Source organism: Phodopus roborovskii, unplaced genomic scaffold (genome assembly GCF_943737965.1).
Source record: "Phodopus roborovskii unplaced genomic scaffold, PHOROB, whole genome shotgun sequence".
NCBI lineage: Eukaryota > Metazoa > Chordata > Mammalia > Rodentia > Cricetidae > Phodopus > Phodopus roborovskii.
The window spans coordinates 12404544-12423867 of record NW_026126434.1 but is presented as its reverse complement, the minus strand read 5'-3'; the positions used below and the strand labels follow the sequence as shown (position 1 = coordinate 12423867).

At 37.3% G+C, this 19324-nt stretch overlaps 1 protein-coding gene across 1 annotated transcript in view; it reads right to left on the bottom strand.

The window, feature by feature from the left end:
- The window catches only part of Ctnna3 (catenin alpha 3), a 1153843-nt gene that overhangs the window by 51532 nt on the left and 1082987 nt on the right, over positions 1–19324 (bottom strand). Inside the window, exon 11 of the mRNA XM_051186834.1 lies at positions 11795–11900. Within this exon, the coding sequence (XP_051042791.1) occupies positions 11795–11900 (106 nt within the window). The remainder of the gene's footprint in view (positions 1–11794; positions 11901–19324) is intronic.

The window sequence follows — 19324 nt, the reverse complement described above, 5'->3', positions numbered from 1 at the left end:
ATTATGGCATGTGAATCCTGCCCATCTCTTAATTAAATAAATGTAAAAAAAATTAAGAAGAAATTCCGGAAAAGTCTCCCAGGGGTATTTGAATTTATCTATTATAATCATCTTATACTATCTACTATGAAGAGCTTCCAGAACATGTGCAGATGCCAAAATCTAAAATTGTTCAGTTCATCCTAAATAAAATGGCAAACTACTTGCGCATAACTTTAACACATCCTTTTGGTAAATTTTAAATATATCTATACTGCATGTAAATAAAATAATTAAATAGTATACAAATAGTTGGAACATGTATTGTTTGGGAAACAACCTCATATAAGAAAGACAGTATATGAACAGTGCACATACACCATCAAAGGTCTACTTATACCAAACTCAACTGAAGGTGACTGAGTTGGTAGATTCAGAACTCATATACATAGAGCAATAACTAATTTGTAACTACGAAGAGGCATGAATGGGAAAATTCCTGAGAAGCTTATTACATTTGATATTGTTAAATACTTTTGTCTACATATCTCTAAGTCAGTTGTACAAGATGAGGGCATGTCAACTTGCACTCAAATAATCAATTATTAATAATACAGGAATAAAATATATTTATCTGAAGAAACATTTCTACCTTTAGAAAGGAATAGACACATACAAAGCTTGGTGGACATTATGATCACCAGCCAGAAAGACATTAGACATGATAGCAAAAGAGTTGAGATAAAAGTGTTTTGTTTTGTGTGTGTGTGTGTGTGTGTGTGTGCTTTAAATAAGGAATGAATAGTGTTCTACAACCCTCTTATGAAGATTAAACTGTAGTTCAATAAAAGTAAACAAGAAAGAGCAAAAGGCAGAAGAAGACAATAAAAAAGAAAAATAGGCACACAAGACCCTCCTATCCACATGGGACCACAGTGAATCCCCACCTGCCTGATCACTGACCTACACTGCCAGTCCTCTGCCAGAGCTTCTGCCCCCTGCCAGAGATCCACCTATCCCCATGGGACCATCCTGATTCCCTGCCTGCCAGATCATCCCGAGTCGCTGCCTACTTTTGATCTCCATTCCTAGCCTCTGCTGGAGAGGTTGGATCCAACAATCCTTCAAGGATCCTTCAAGGAACTTCCTGGAACTGCCCTGAGCACACTAGACCTGCCTGTCCACCAAGGACCACCCTGATTCCCTGCCTGCCTGATCTCTGACCCCCACCACCAGTCCTCTCCCTGAGCTCCAGGCCCCAGACAGAGATCTGCTTATCCCATCAGGACCATCCTGAGTCCCTGCCTGCTGGACCTTTGACTCCCATCCTTGCACCTCTGCTGGAGCCTGATCTTTGACCCCTATTGCTGGGCCCCTGACTGAGGAGAGACCTCCTAGAGAGCTTGGACCACCCAGAGCAAGAGACATCGAAATTCTGACTCACCTAAGCATAGAGGGAGAGAGACACCACCTACACCCACTGGAAAAAGCGATGAGAAGATGGCAATGCAATAACACCTAATAATAGAAAGACAACATGACACCACCAGAATCTAGGGAATCTACACCAACAGAATGTAGGGAATCTACATCTAGACCTGAACACCCCAAAGCAGATGAAGCAGAAGAGAAAGACTTAAAAAATACCTTCATATAAATGATAGAAGCCTTCACACATGATGTGAGAAAATCCTTTAAAGAAATGGAAGAAAAAAAAATTGGAAGAAATGAACAAATATCTTAAAGAAAATGAGGAAAGGCAAGAAAAAACAAACAGGTGAAGGAAACAGTTCAAGACTTGAATACTGAAACAGAGACAATAAAGAAAACACAAACTGAAGGAATACTGGAAATAGAAAAACTGGACAAACGTTCGGGAACTACAGACACAAGCATAACCAACAGAATACAAAAGATGGAAGAAAGAATCTCAGGCACTGAAGATAAATTAGAGGAAATAGATTCATCAACCAAAGAAAATCTTAACTCTAACAAATCCTTATCAGAAGACATCCAAGAAATGTGGGACACTGTGAAAAGGCCAAACCTAAGAATAATAGGCATAGAAAAAGGCAAAGAAGCCCAGCTCAAAGGCACAGAAAACATATTCAACAAAATCACTGAAGAACACAATCTGACGAAGGACATGACCATGAAAGTACGAGCAGCATACCGAACACCAAAAAGACTGGACCAGAGAAAAAAGACCACTGGACATATAATAATCAAAATACCTAATACACAGAATAAAGACAGAATATTAAGAGCAGCGAAGGAAAAAGGTCAGGTACCATATAAAGGCAGACCTATCAAAATTACACCTGATTTCTCCATGAGAACTCTCAAGGCCAGAAGCTCCTGGATAGATGTTCTACAAATAGTAAGAGTCCACGGATGCAAACTCTACCCAGCAAAACTCTCAATCACTAAAGATGGAGAAAACAAGATATTTAATGACAAAGACAGATATTCACAATATGTATCTACAAATCCAGCCCTATAGAAAGTTCTGGGAGGAAATTTCCAACCCAAGGAAGTTAACTATGCTCACCGTGGAATACTACTATGCAGAAAAAAAAAATGGAATCTTGAAATTCGCAGGCAAGTGGATCAAACTTGAAGAAACCATCCTGAATGAGATAACCCAGTCACAAAAAGAGGAACATGAACATGGAATGTACTCACTTGTATTGCGGTAAATAAGGATCAGGATAAACAAATAGGCCGAATAGATGTTTATTCAGGGAGAAATAACTTACAACCTAGACAGATGAACACCAGGAAATTCAACCCGATCCTCTCCTGTCCGAGTCACGCCAGAAAGAGAGAGCCTTTCCTGGCTCTCTCCAACCTCCTTCCAGAGATCACTTCTGCCCATGGCTCCACCCCCCAATGGGCGTGGTCAGTGCCACAGAAGGAGACAAAGTGAATATCCCACTACACACTCGTTTATGGATTTTAGACCTAGAGCAAAGGATCACCAGCCTATAATTCACATTGCCAAAGGAACTAGGATACAAGGAGGATACTAAGAGATTCATATAAGGTCCCTCACAGAAGGGGGAAGGGACAAATCTCCAGAGCACATGGGGCTTGGGAGAGCAGTGAGTGGAGAGGAAATTAGGAGAAAGTACATGGGACTATGAAGATTGAGTCATGGGAGGAAGAAAAGAGAGAAAAGAGAAAGCGAGAGGCCAGAGGGAGCCATTATAGGTTTGAAGAGAAAACTGAACCTAGAGAAATGTCCAGAGACCTACAAGACTGACCCCAACTAACAATTTGAGCAACAGTGGTAAGACTACCATAAATGCCCTTCCCTGATAATGAGATTAATAACTAACTTACTGACCATCATGAGCCCTCATCTAGTAGCTGATGGAAACAGACGAAAACACCCACAACTGAACACTAAGCCCAACTGGAATCCCGATACAGAGAGGGAGGACAAGACCACACTGCAGAAACACATAGAGACAGCTGACCTGAACAAGGAGGAGCTAATGGGCCCCCAGACTGATAGCTGGAAATCCAGCATGGGACTCACTCAGAGCCCCTGAACATGGGTCTCAGCTAGAAGGCCTGGGCATTCTAAGGGACCTCTGATAGTGGAACCAGGGTATATCCCTGGTGCACAGAAGGACTTTGCGGGCACTTCCCCCATGGAGGGATACTCTCTTAACCTAGACACAGGAGCGAAGTCCTATTCCCTACTCCAAATGATTTGACAAATTTCGATAACCCCTCCTGGAAGGTATCACCCTACATGTGGAGTGGGGATGATGGGAGGGGTGGATGGTGGTTGGGGGACATGAGAGGGTGGGAGAGAGGGAAAGAGGGAGGGAATGAGGGAGAGGGAACTTAGGTAGATATGTAAAAAAAATAAGGAAAGTGAAAGAGGAAAGACAGTTACTAATTTACATATAGCTTTTACTGCCTGCAGGATGCTACTCTACATAATTTAGACATGTTATCACATTCAGTAATCAAACTCTGAGACATAGGTATTATCCATCTGATGAGGAAAGGTACATACCCCAACTGTTTCATCCTGGCATGAAGTGCCATGTGAGGAACTGCACTTGGTTTTTTAAAAGCATGATGCTTAGTGTCCATATCAACATTCAAGGCAGATCTAGATAATGTCATTGTGTGGAACTCTAACCTAAACTTTAGGAATAGTCGGTTTTGGGGTTTTGTTTTCTCTGGTTCATTCATATGGATGAACAATCATCTCTTTTACACAGCATCTCTTCAAAACACTTTTGATTTTGCTTAGTGAAGAACTTTCTCTTTGTTCTTTACTCTTATGGTCAAATCCAGTCACAGACCTGCCATAGATAGTGTTTCATCTATCATATAGACATTCCCTGTATGACTCTTCTGTAGTACAGGGAATATTTAAATCCCCATATAATCCATGGCTCCATTATCACCCCCAGTCAACAAATGCAGATACAGAGGTACAGAGAGGTGGATTCCTTGCCAACTAACAAGTAGCATAGATGTAATTTAAACAAGATGGAGCCTTCATCCTTTCCTCTGTGTCCAGAAACAATGTCACTCTTCTTGTGGGCATTGTTGCATGTAGTAAGTACAAAACTGTCACTTGGTTTGTATGTAAATGGGCTTTTTATTTTAAATTACACATTTAATTAGTGTGAATTTGTTCTTTCAGGGTTATAAAACTCTTGATGAAATTTACCTTGTAACTACTTATTTGATTCTTTTTTATTAAGAATAGGTTTTTATACAATATATTTTAATTATTGGTTTCCTCCTCCAGCTCCTCCCAAGCCATCACCACTTTGCTACCAACCTAAATCCACCCTTTCTTTCTCTCTCTTTAGGACACAAACAGGCCTCTAAAAATGTTCTCCCAGATCCTTTCTACATCTGTACCCACCCAAATCTACATCTTTTCTTTCTCTCTCTGAAAACAATGAAAGAAAATTATATAAAAAACAAACAACCAAAAATAAAAAAACCAGAATAGAACAAAAGAAACATCAATAACAAAAAAAGAGCCAAAGAAAAAGCAGAAGAAACACATACTGAGACTCACACAAACAAACACACACATTTGCAAATACAGACAACCTATGAAAACAAAATTGGAAACCATTATACGTAAGAAAATTTCTTTAAGGTTTAAAAAAAAGTGTTCTCTGTGAGAATGGGAAATACAGAAGGTCTGTGTGGACTGTGGGCAGGGGGGATGAGAATGTGATTACATTAGGGGGGCACAGAGGATGAGAGTACTTAAAGAGAGTACTAGAAAGGAGGGTATTTTGGGATCAGGTTAAAAATAAAATTAAAATCCAATGCCAGGGAATCACCCAGGAATCTACAAACATGACCCCAGCTAAGATGCCTACCAATAGTAGATACGTAGCCTGAACTGGTCATCTCCTGTGACCAGCCAAGGCATCAAGAGGAGGGAGTGGGAAAACAACTCAGTCACATAACTTTTGTACTACACTCTGTCCTGCCTATGGGATATGCTAGGGTAAAGGAGACCTAGAGATTGAGAAAGTAGCCTAGCAATAACTAGTCTATCCAAAAACAAAAACAAAAACAAAACAAAAAAAAAAAAACAAACAAAAAAACATGTCAGGAGAATAAGCCAGGGTGAATGACCCAGAGACCTAGGATACAACCAAACACAACTGAAGGACAAAATATATCAATGTAATGATGCCTAATGATATCCTGTTTTACACGTATGTAGTGAGATAGTGCTTCTGTGGCACTGACCACGCCCATTGGGGGATGGAGCCATGGGCGGAAGTGACCTGGGGAAGGAGGTCGGAGAGGGCCCAGAAAAGCTCTCTCTTGCTGGCATGACTCGGACAGGAGAGCATGGGTTGAATTTCCTGGTGTTCATCTGCCTAGGTTGTAAGTTATTTCTCCCTGAATAAACATCTATTCAGCCTATTTGTTTATCCTGATCCTTATTTAACCGCGATACACGTAGATTCATGCCTAGCCCAATAGTTATCAGAGAGGCTTCATCCATCAATATATGGAAATATGCAGACTAACAGTTAAACATTAGGCTGATCGTAGGGAATCCTGCTGAAGAGGGGCATAAAAGATTGTAGAAGATGGAGTCAAGGACACCACAAGAAAACTCAGAGAATTAACTAACCTGTCTCATATGGGGCTCACAGAGATTGAACAGTCAAGCATAGAGCTTGAATAGGACTATCTAGGTAGATACTGCATATATGTTATAGTTTTGTAGCTCGGTCCTCTTGTGGGCCTCCTCACAGTGGAAGCTGGGGCTGTCTCTAACTCTTACCCTGGCTTTTGGGTAGCCATGTCTAGCCTTCCTAGTCTTACTACAACTTGATATGTCATGTTTTGTTGATAGCCATGAGAGTCCTGCCCTTTTCTGAACATTCTCTCACATTGAACACATTTAAAGAAAATAATGTTTTTAAATAGACTCTTTTCAGGGGTAGGCTAGATGTCTATTAGGAAAAGGATGATAAGATGGGTTTAGAGTTCAAAATGAACTTCTGTAGTTGCCAGCAGCTTGACCCAGATTCATCTTTTACTTACAAATTTGATGAAAATCTTGGTTGCATATTTGGAAATCAGTTTTTTTTTTTTTTTTTTTTTTTTTTTTTTTTTTTTTGCCAGAAGAAGAAAATCATTCTAACATTTAAAATCTTGAGCTCTGGGTGTGTTAAAACTTTCTGTTGACATTGAAAAAGTCTTTTTAAGGTTTCTGTTTTACCTCTAATATTTGTGATTATTTAAAGCACTCAGCATTATAATTTCTATGAAACAGTTTATAATGATCAAGTAAGCTCAGTTCAACAACCATTTCCTCAGACATTCCTAGTCCTAAAATTCTGAATTGTTTTCATAGTCCTAACCACATATTTAGAAGAATTATTTATCTAAATTTGAGAATGATCTTTCATTCTTTTTTTAAAGGTAAATTTATTTATTTTACATCCTGGCCTGAGATTCCCTATTCTCTTCTCCTCTCAGTCCCTCCCCATACCCCTTTCATTTCAACTCCCAATCCATTCTTCTTATGTTTAGGAAAGGCCACTTCTCATGGAAATCAACAAAACATGGCATATCCAATTTCAGTAAGACTAGGCACCTCCCATGTATCAGGGCTGGACTAGGCAACCCAGAATGAGGAGTAGGATCCCCAAAACCAGTAAAAGAATCAGAAACAGCCCCTGTTCCCACTGTTAGTAGTCTCACTAGAAGACCAAGATACACAACTGTCATATGTATGCAGAAATCTTGGGTCAGTCCCATGCAGGCTCCCTGGTTGTCCATTCATTCTCTGTGTGCACAGTTCGAGGAACAAGACAAGTAAGAAGCAAGGGAGGCACCCCTACAGTTAAGGGCCATTTGAAGGGCTATTTCTACAGGTGTGGTGGTTTGAAGAGGAATGCCCAAGAAGGCCCATATATTTCAACGCTTGGTCATTATGAGTGATGTTACTTGATAGGAACTAAGATGTGTGACCTTGGAGTAGGTGTGGCTTTTTTGGAGGAAGTATGTTGCTTAATATGGGCTTTGGGTTATCAAAAGCTCAAACCAAGCCCAGTGCCTCTCTCTTCCTCCTGCCCATGGTTCAGATGCAGAACTTCCAATTACATCTCCAGCAACATATCTGCCTATACCATCCTCTCTATCATGATGATAAATAGACTAAACCTCTGAAATGATAAGCAATCCCCAAACTTAGTTATTTAGAATCTTTATAATTATAATTTTCTTTGTTACTAATAATTTCATACATGTATACTATGAAATATGATCATATTAGTTACCCATTTTCTTCCTTCAACTCCATATTTCCCTAAATTTTTTTCTTTTAAAATTAGTTTTGGTAATCCCTAAGTCAAATTAGTGCTTCCCATATGTGTATAAGTGTGCAGTCACCTAACTGGGACATGGGAAACCTACCTAGAGCCCCAGAAAAACAATGATTCTCTTTATCTCTCCCAGCACGTATCATTTTTTCTTGTAGGCAGGTAGGGAGTTAGAACGAGAAATTTCTCTTATCTTTAATTTTCACTGTCATTAACAAAATAACCACATGGCCTAACCCTCAGGACATCTTATACTCTGGTTCCTTGGGTCAAAGGATTGAAGGAATGGATAAAACTAAATGATAACTCTCAAAGCATCTTTGACATTGCTGAGATGCAAAAATGACAAAGAAACACTAAAAGGAAATGGTAGAAGAGCATTCCTTTGACAAGAACTGACTGTCCATTGATGTGTGCACACAGATCATATTTTCAGTATCTATCCTGGTTGATTCCTGAGGAGCTGTTGGGCATTTTCTTTCATGAATAGAGAGCACATTAATCTACAGGACAGTACTCGGCATCAGCATCTGCAATTCAAATAATTTTCAGAAAGTAAACAGAATCAAAGCACATATACTATCACAAGGCATATCTGGGAAATACATTCTTAAGAGATTTGCAATTATGACTTAATGAAGGATCTAGACTTCAATTTCTAGTGTAGTTTTATTATAATGAAATCTTTAGTTCATATCATCAACATAGAGTAATACAAATAAGGAAATCCACCAACAATATTTGGTAAATACCAATATAAATTACACTTGTAGATTATTCTGATCATAGTTAAATGAATTGCTAATGATTTCAAACATATACATCAAATTTTATGGTGCTATCATTCTTGAATTATCATTGTCAATTCATTTAACACTATAAATTGATTTTAATTATAACCATGATTGAATGGGATTAATTATTCAACAACATAGAAATATTTGTTTTGACAATTGCAAGGAAGTGGTAGGCCGATGTTGGACACATTACCAGGGTCTCTTAAAGTTTTGCATATTTTGCTTGTGTTTCTATTCATTCCTTCCTACTTGAGGGTACATGGCATCAGCACCTATATAAATTCTTTATTTTTCCTGTCTTGTAAGGTGTTGGTTGTATCATCTAATTTACAGTATCTGCTGACATAGGAAATCATAGAGTCTTGTAGAGGAATTGAAAATATATGAACCTAGGTTCAGGAAGCCTGGGCTTGCATTGTTATTCTCCAGCTTGCTATACTATTATTCATTTGCAAAGTGTTCAAGAATTGTAGTAGCTGAAAATATCCTGCCCTTTGGAATATACTATGTGTTGCATGCAATATTGGTAACAAAATTGTGCTATGTTAAACGGTACTACAACATCTCAGTTTTTAAAGTTCAAGGAATGTGGAGTGATGGAGACAAGTAATATTAGGTGAGGGCATTAGTAGGAGGACTTATATATGAAAAACAAATTCTACAATTTTTGAAGGAGGTGTATAATAAAAAAAATTTGATCAATGTCTACATAACATAGAAGAAAATAACTGACAAACTGCCAATATAGATAGGACAGGTTCAAATGCCCTGCTTCTTTGAGAAGCCTTTCAGATACTGTAGGCCTGTAGGCTGAAGATGGATTCCCCAGTGTTGCAAAAGAACTTTGGGTGATTGTCTAGGCAGCCAGATATCTCTGTTATTTATAGAATTTTGGAAGTTGCATACAATGTACTTCTTGTTCACTTAGGTAATATTATATCCTTGATGAAGTTGAAGACTAGATAGTTTAATTATAGTTTTCCCTAGTTATGAAAAAAGATAAACTAGATATGAAACTTCAGACACCCAAAGACAGAATAAATGAAAGACTATTTCCTTTAACTTTGCCAAATAAGAGTACACTAAATATTATAAGTATAATTCTTACTAAATACCTGTTTTGTTACATGTAATTTTACAGTGTTGGAAGTTTAAATGTTCCTTTTTAATTAGACAGAAAGGGGGATATGATTTGGGATGTCCTGTATTCTGTGAACATATGTTGCTTTTATTGGTTGATGAATAAATCTGTTTGGCCTATGGTAGGGCAGAATATAGCTAGGTGGGAAATCCAAGCAGAGAAACAGAGAGAAAGAAGGTAAAGTCAGGGACATTACAGCAGCCGTTGGAGGTGTAAGATTACACAGCATACCGGTAAATCACAGGCCACGTGGTGATACTCAGATTAGTAGAAATGGGTTAATTTAAATGTAAAAGCTAGCTAGTAATAAGCTTGAGCCATCAGGCAAATAATAAGAATTATTATTAAGTCTCTGAGTGATTTTAAGTGGTTGCGGGTCTGGGTGGGACACTGAAGTGTTTGGCTACAATCCCCAAGACGGTCACTAAATCATCTTCATCAGATTCTTAATTTCCAGTGTTGACTGTTTAGAGCCACATTTATTTATAACAGAAAACTATCCAGCTTTACAAAGTGAGAAATTCTGAGGACTGTTACCCACAATTTCTCAGTACTCAATGGCCTCTTTTTGGAAAATAACAATGGTGTATGGGAGTAGAATAACATCTTCTATCTTCCCATGTAATTAGAATACTATTTAAAATGATGGCTACATTGTGTAATTATATCAAAGATCTACTGTACAGTGATCTGGTCAAATTAAAGAATAAAAGATATAAGGACTACAAAATTATATACTGTGTGACCTCTTACAATTATGTACTTTAAAACACAGGAGAACAAAACTAAGAGGCATTCACTACTTAAAGTCATCTTAGTATCTGCAAATCCAGCTGAACTAATACACTTTAATTCTTCTGCTAATATTTAGCCCCTCACAAAAGTAAATGTAATTCAGTTCTAAAATAAGAAAATATATAGGCAAGGATGGGATTCATTTACTTATGAGATTAGATGTTGGAATTCATTTTTAGATATAAAGTACTAAATGCTGTGTCAGTAACTCTGAGCTGAAATTCTTGGGCAAGTAGTGCTACACATTTGAAATATTCTTCTTTTTTAAGAGAAGTCACATAGATTTAGCCTGTTGAGCACCCTTACTCCAAAATGAGAAATCTCAAGTGCCACCCCTGCCTCCGGACTTTTGGAGGATCAACCGATCAACCTACATTAAAAACAGATTAAATTCAATTTTATAATACTGAAAGCAGCAAGACATTGAGGAACAATATCCATGCAAGAAACTTAAAAATATTTCTCTCTGGTAGTATCTTCCTTCTTTTGTTTGTTCTTCATGGTAGCACAAATATATTATCTATGTTTTCTCATGTTCAGCAGAGCATGTATAAAGACAGAGATGAGACGGCAGCAATCACACTAAACAGCATCTCAATAACTTCTACTTTTAATGTACAAACAAAATTTATTCAGTATATGCAAAATCAAAGAAGTATTTCCTCTTCAAATAAAATTTTATTATGAAGTTAAATATAATATAATAACTCAAATGTACTCATAATACTCCCCTGCCTGAAATATTAATTTTTCACTATACATATAACTTTATAATATAGATATCATTTAAAATATTTGTGAAAACCTGTGAGAAACTCAAGAAAAACAATAAAAGGTGTTGAGAAACAGCAGTGTGCTCAAGAGTTAATAGTCTTTCTACAATTGACACCTTCACTTTATTGTTGCAATAATGGGGTAGTGTTGACCTTGCATACCATGTGACCCACTCAAGAACATCAAGGGAAAGAGAAACACCTGTTAGGAAACTACAGCTGATTAAAAGAATTTAGTTCATTTTAATCTGATGAAGTTGATTTTTAAAACAGATTATATTTAAAACTAAATGTCTTCTATAAAGATAATTATACTTAGAATTTATTGTCTCACAAGTTGCATATTATAATGCTATACATTTTTGAAACTCTAATATAGAAAGGATATGTAAAAAAAATATCACCAAGCAGAAGAGAGCAAATAACAAAGCCTTTCCTCTTGTGTATTTAAATGTAGCTCACCTGGTTAGCAATCTGCCGAGCAAGAACATCCATTCTTGATCCTGACTCTGATATCATCTTAGCTGCATAGATTACATCAGTAGTATGCTTTAGTGGTCCTTTTCCCCTGAAAATAAATGATGTGGTTCATTTATAAATAGATATGATGATTATATACATGTCAATATATATACATTTTATTTTATTCTTATTTTCATTTTTAAGGTGTGTGTGTGTACATTTGTGTGTATGCAGATGTTTATATTATAAAGACCAGAAGAGAGCACTGATTATTTTCCCATTGATCTGAAGATGTATGGGCTGTTGTTAGCCATCCCCATGGGGCCTGGGAATTGAACTTGTGTTCTGTACAAAAGTGTGAGCATTCATTAACAACTGAGCCACTTCTCAGCCCTAATGGACATTTATACTCACATAAGTAAAATATTTATGACCCAAAGCATTAGCAATTATGCTTATAAGTTTTGCTGTTGAATAAGCCAAAACTGTATTTAATTCTAGTCTTAAGAAATAAAATTAAAATAGATGACATTAAAATTCAGACAACAATACAAAGATGAATAGCACTGGGCTTTATTCCAAGCTGCTTTTTTATAAGAAGACTCTAATTAGAAATATCTTGGTGGACCCAACAATTTAATGCAAGATATACATTCAACCTTGCATTGTGAAAAGCCAGGTACTTACGATTTTTCTCTTTTGATTCATTATGTACATTTTTCAGCTAGTTGCACTATGTTTTTGATCTCTTCTCTATGATTAGTTCAAATATATGGCTAAGCCTGAGAAATGTGTAATGTAGGACCTTTAGTATTGCAGTATTAATTAAAATGCTTCTCTCTATGGACCCCACAATGTGCTGGTACAGCTCTAAAGAATAGACACTCTGAGTCTAACCTAAGTGACTCCATTTATCCCACAAGCTCTTCAAAGGAAAATGCTGTCAGCTTTGCTGCAATGAATCCAATGCTATTTTTTTTCCCCTCAGACCAAAATGATTTTGAGCCTGAGAACAACTCATCAGGAATTCTGAAAAGGTGTGCTCTCTGTTTCTCTCAAACAATAATCCATCCTTTCTTCTGTATTACAAAGGTGTATTACAAAATCAATTGTTGCACAAAGGTCACACTCTACACCTATATTCAGCAGTAAGAGAAGATGCCAGCTGCAGAGTAGCAGCCTTGCAGCCTCTGTAAGGATTCCCATCATTTGCTCTCAGGTCTCCACTCATAAATTTTATCTTTCATGTAATAAACTGAACATGAATGAAAGAAGGAACTAAGGTAGGAAAGGAATATGTGGTCCCAGCCTTAGAGCATCCTAGGAAGTGAGTGAATCTTGAGAATACCATCTATGTATTCACGCCCATGTGTTTATTTACTCTCATTCTTCTCTAAATCTACCTTTATGCTTTTATATAGATTTTTCCCTCTTAGAGTAAGACAAAAAATAAAACAAACCACAAATACAGTAGTATATCACAGTTTTTTACTACAAACCTGCATGCATGTAATTTGGACTTTTTAAAAAACAAACAACAACAACAAAAATATGTCCTACTTTTTGTTTGCAACAAATCTGTGCCTCCCATCATGTCTTCAGGGATAGGGGTAGCATTCAACCCAGAGAGAATTTCTAAGGATTATCCGAGCCTTTTTCTCCAATGTGCCTTAAACATCATCTTAAATAAAGTAAGTGATGAGTTTGATCCAGGAAAAGGTAGAGGAAAACAGACACTTGTTTGAGCATATTAAGTTAAAGTGAATCGGGCACCTCTAAATTTCTATTGTTTTACTAGCCACATTAGATGTGCACACCTGGACTAGGATTTGAAAGAGAGATGCATCTTTATTTTCTATTATATATAAAAAACAAACTGATGAAAGACTACCTGAGCAGAGGTAGCTGTCCTATACATTCATTTTCCATCCTCCATTGAGCATCAGGACACAGGCTCCCAAGGGTTGCACTTTAGATTTTGACCTTTGTCCCTAGAAGACAAAGCCCTCATGGTGTGACTCACAAGAATGACTATTCTATGATTCTGTAGGAAATGAGGGCAGTGATGAGCAGTGTGAGAGTTAACAGTTAAGATAGGAAGGGCAAGTAAAAAAGGTTTTGATTCATTAGGATGGAGACAGAGGCAGCAGGGTATCTTTGTCTATGTTTTAGTTACCCCTTAACTTGAATGTAATGGTAGAAACAATAGTGAAAAAAACATGACAGATATCAGTTAGAAGATGTGCTAGCCAGTTTTGTTTCAACATGACACAAGCTAGGGTCATCTGGGAAGAAGGAACTCCAGTTGAGAAAATATCTCCATCAAATTAGCCTGAAAGCAAGTCCATAGAGCACATTCTTGGGTAATGATTGATAAGGGAGGTCCTTATCAATGGTGATGCCATTCCTAGGCAGGTGGTTTTTGGCTTGTATAAGAAAACAAACTGAGCAAGTTGTAGAAGCAAGCCAGCAAGTAGGCTTCCTCCATGGCCTATGCTGCAGTTCCTGCCTCCAGGGTCCTATATTTCTTGCGTTCATTCCTTGACTTCTTTCACTGATGGACTGTTATTGGGAAGTGTAAGCCAGATACCTCTTTTCTCTCCAGGTTTCTTTTGATTATGGTCTTTATCACAGAAATATAAAGAAACAAATTTATACAGAATATTGGTTCTATACAGTGATTAAATAGCAGAGTGGCTTCACACTCTGAGAAGTATCCTAAGACTCCTGCACCTGTAAGATGACATCACAATGTGTGTCCCCTGTGTACATACCCCAAAGGCATTTTCATTTTTCCTGCTTCATAGTGTTTTTTGAGTATATTATCAGCAAAATTTCATAGAAAGTGAACCAGGAAAAACTTAAAAATATTAGTGCATGTGACACAATGAGATTCTGGCCTAAGAAATGGTTATCTCCACATGCTTTAACTGATGACATGGGTTTCTTTGTAACTTAAAAGAAAAATCAACATTAATTGTTACAATATTTGAATTCCTCAAATTTGTTTTATGCACCAGGGAGGACTAGAAGTATGTACATGGTTATGTTCAAGGAAAGAATTGCATTTCATTATCTATATTCCTCTCCAGAGAAAGTTAAACTTAAATAAAGCTGTCTTAGCTCCCAAACGACAATGCATCAATTTTCAAGGTCTTGAACAATGGACAAAGGTTGTTTCTAAGCAGAGCAGCTAAGCCTCTTTTAGCTTAAACAATACACAGTAAGATATATCTACAGAATGTATCTAATGGACAATTATCTGCAAAATAAAGTATGCTGCTGTACGGAAATCCTGGGCTAATAAAGGAGAAATTACATCTAGCTCCAAATATAAACCTTGGTATGAGGCCATGATCTGAAAAAGTCACAGTAAGTTTTGATATGTCTTCAAGTAATGATAATACATGATAACAAACCTTGATTACTCCCTTCCTCTCACTCTTAATTAGATGTACTGTCTGGCAAGCTTCAGTCTGAGTGCCAAAGAAAATACACATTTAACAAATGATTCCTTATCATGCCACGCTTCCAGACCATGTTCCAATTACTGAAACTAAGACAAATTTTGAGCATTCTCAGCCTGAAATGTGCTATGTAATGAAGGCTTTTCAAATGGAGGATGTATTTAGAGGTTGTCTGGAGCCTTCATCTTTGTAATGGATATTCATGATTTCTTGTCAGCAAAGTGTGCCTTAAATCACAGTGTTAGATATTACAAAGAAAGACCCAGGAGATGAATAAAGAAAAAGTGAAATACCTGGAAATAATTTAAAGAAGCCAGGAATTTTCTTTTAAAACAAAGTGATCAAAATAATTATCTATAACCCAACATGGAAGACATTGGAGAGAGATCTTCCAAATGACTATGTGAAGTCAATTTTCCTTGTTTCCCTTTCACAATGATTTTTTTTACATGTCTGCAATCTTAATTCTTTTCTAATACATTTTATTTAAATTTGAAATAAGCTTGTTTTACATGTCAATCCCATTTCTCATATCTTCCCTTGCTCCCCTGTTCCTCTTCCAACCCCCATCCCATTCCCTTCCTGCTCCCCAGGGAAGGTGAGGCTTTCCATTGGGGATCTTCAAAGTCTGTCATGTCATTTAGAGTAGGGTTTACGCCCTCCCCATGTCTAGGCTGAGAGAGGATTGCTCTATGTGGAATGGACTCGTATCATATCATATAGGGATATCATATAGGGATAAATACTGATCTATTACCAGAGACACAATGGATTGCCCAGTCCTCCTAATTAACACCCACATTCAGGGGTCTGGGTCGGTCCTATGCCGGTATCCCAGCTATAAGACTAGGGTCCATGCAGTAGGCACAATGCCTCTCTTTAAAGAACAACTTGTATAAAATTCATTTGTCAAATTTTAAAAGTGCTTGTTGTACCCATATTAAGATCTCAGTATGAATTAGCAGAACTCACATAAAGTTAGCCCTGTAGAAATCCAAGCACTCGTGTGGAGAAATGAGAAGCTTAAATATGAGAATCACCAGAAATTCAGGGCCATCTAGCATGTGACTGACTTTGGTGAACAAGAGCTGTCTCAAAGAAGAAGGAAGGTGATGGCTGACATCAGTATTATTATCACACATGTGCATACAGTTACCTGTGTGCAGACACATGAATGTGCTCATAGAGGGACATGAACATGCATATGCACACACACACACACACACACACACACACACACACACACACATTCATAGCTACATGTCCTAACATATATAAAATTAAAAGTGTTTGATGAGAGATGTCATTCTGTAAATATGTTTCTCATACTGGTTAATGAATAAAGCACTGTTGGCCAATAGGAAAGCAAGACAGGCGGGACTTGGAGACAAGGAGGAAAGAGGAAGTATTAAGGAGGAGTCAACATGAAGAGTCTGGAGAGAACAGGATGCCGGCTCTCGGTAAGATGAGACCACGTGGAAATACATAGATTAATAGGAATGGGTTAATAATTAAGACAAAGCTGGCTGACAAGAAACTAGTACCTGGCCAACAGCATTTATATCAAATACAGAGTCTCAGTGTGTTATTTGGGGCTGGCACGGCAGCTGGACAAGATCGGTGGTGGGCGGAAAAACCTTACTTGTTACAAGTGTTCAATCATGTGACAGAAGAACTAATGAGAAAAACTTAAAGAAATGCATATCAACTTTATCTTATTTAGATGAGTGAAAAAGTTATTTCGAAAGTCAGATTATTAGTTCCACAAATGCCTTCTGTCCTTTTCTAACATTATTCCGTTTTTAACCCACCCCATTTGTTGTCTGAAGGACCTTTCTTCCCCTTTGGTTTTAATACACAAGATAGAAACAATTAGCCACAGTGTTCCACTTATTAAACACACTATTATTAGGGTTCAGGCTTAATTAACATAGTATTGAATCATTTCATCTTCTGTTTTCAGAGAAAAAGAAAATGATTCGGCATTTTGTGTTACCAATTAAACACAAAACAGAAAACTTAATTATATTGTTTACATTTTTCAACCTCTATCTTTGATATAGGTATATGAGAACCAGACCTTGCCATTCAAACCATTTTTCCTTTGATATTAGTATCATATATATATATATATATATATGTAAATATATGTATATATATATATAAAAAGCATGATAAATATTTTCCTATGATAATGAACACATTTTCTGTATTCTAATTAAAGCTCCATATACATTATTTTATAATTATGATCACTTCTCTGTGATTTAAATATCCAAAATTTCTCCCATTGTCTTATATGCTTGAATGTTTGGAGGTATTGTCCTGGGTGGGGGGGGGGTGAAATAGGGCCTAGGTGAAATAGGGCCTAGCTATATGACTTCAAGCCACCAAGGGTAAGTGATGAAAATTCTAACTCAGGTTCCATTCTATCTCTATGCTGCTTGATTTCCATGATCTGAGACGTTCCCACAAGATCCCAGCTTAAAAATTACACTATATTTTACATAATATAAATGGAGTTATATCAATTGAGTTATTTTCTTTTTTTCTGCTAACAGTATTGTTCACTATAGCCTCAGCCATAATATCTTTTTTATCAACAAAGAAAGGAAACACAAAATATAGACAGACACTGTTTGTACATGAATTTTTGTTATTCAACATTATGTTAGTGCTATAGAGCTTGTACCACCCAGAGCTACAGATAATGAATCTCAGATCCACATAAGCCCACTGGGGAAGTACCATAGAGAGAGGGGGAGACCCCACCAACACCTACTGGAAGAAGCTATGGGAAGACAGCAATACAAGAAAACACCTAACAACAGAAAGACAAGCATGACACCACCAGAATCTAGGGAATCTATACCAACTAGAACAGAACACAACAACAAAGCAGAGGAAGCAGAAGGGAACGACTTAAAAATTACCATCATAAAAATGATAGCGGTCCTCAAAGAAGATGTGACAAAATCCCTTAAAAGAAATCCAACAAATCCTTAACACACAACATCCAGGAAATGTGGGACACCACGAAAAGGCCAAACCTAAGAATAATAGGCATAGAGGAAGGTGAGGAAGCCCAGCTCAAAGGTGCTGAAAACAAATTCAACAAAATCATCGAGGAAAACTTTCCAAATCTGAAGAAGGACATGCCCATGAAAGTACAAGAAGCATACCGAACCCCAAATAGGCTGGACCAAAGAAAAAAGACCCCTCGACATATAATAATCAAAACACCTAGCATACAGAATAAAGAAAGAATATTAAGAGCAGCGAAGGAAAAAGGACAGGTAACATATAAAGGCAGACCTATCAAAATTACACCTGACTTCTCCATGGAAACCCTCAAGGCCAGAAGGTCCTGGATAGATGTTCTAAAAGTATTAAGAGAACACGGATGCCAGCCTAGGCTACTATATCCAGCAAAACTCTCAATCAATATAGATGGAGAAAACAAGATATTTAATGACAAAACCAGATTTTCCCAATATGTATCTACAAATCCAGCCCCACAGAAAGTATTGGAAGGAAAACTCCAACCCAAGGAAGGTAACTATGCCCACAAAAATGTAGGCAACAGATAATCCAACTACACCAGAAACCAAGGGTAAAGCAGAACAAATATATTCACAATACCACTGCCAACAACAAACCTAAAACAAACAAGCATCAACAATCAATGGTCCTTAATCACCCTCAACATTAATGGTCTTAACTCACCTATAAAAAGACACAGGCTAGCAGAATGGATACAAAGACAGAATCCATCCTTCTTCTGCTGCATACAAGAAACACATCTAAGCTTCAAAAATAGACATTACCTCAGGGTAAAGGGTTAGGAAAAGATTTTCCAATCAAATGGAACCAAGAAGCAAGCAGGCATGGCTATCCTAATATCCAGCACCCTCTATTTCACACAGAGTTTTATTTTTGTTATCAGCTAGTCTTCATTGTTCATACAATGTTTGCACAATGCTTCTACTGCCACTGAAACAAAGACCCAACAACTTCAAAGCAACTCAACAGTCTTAGAACAACACAGATTTATCATTTTACA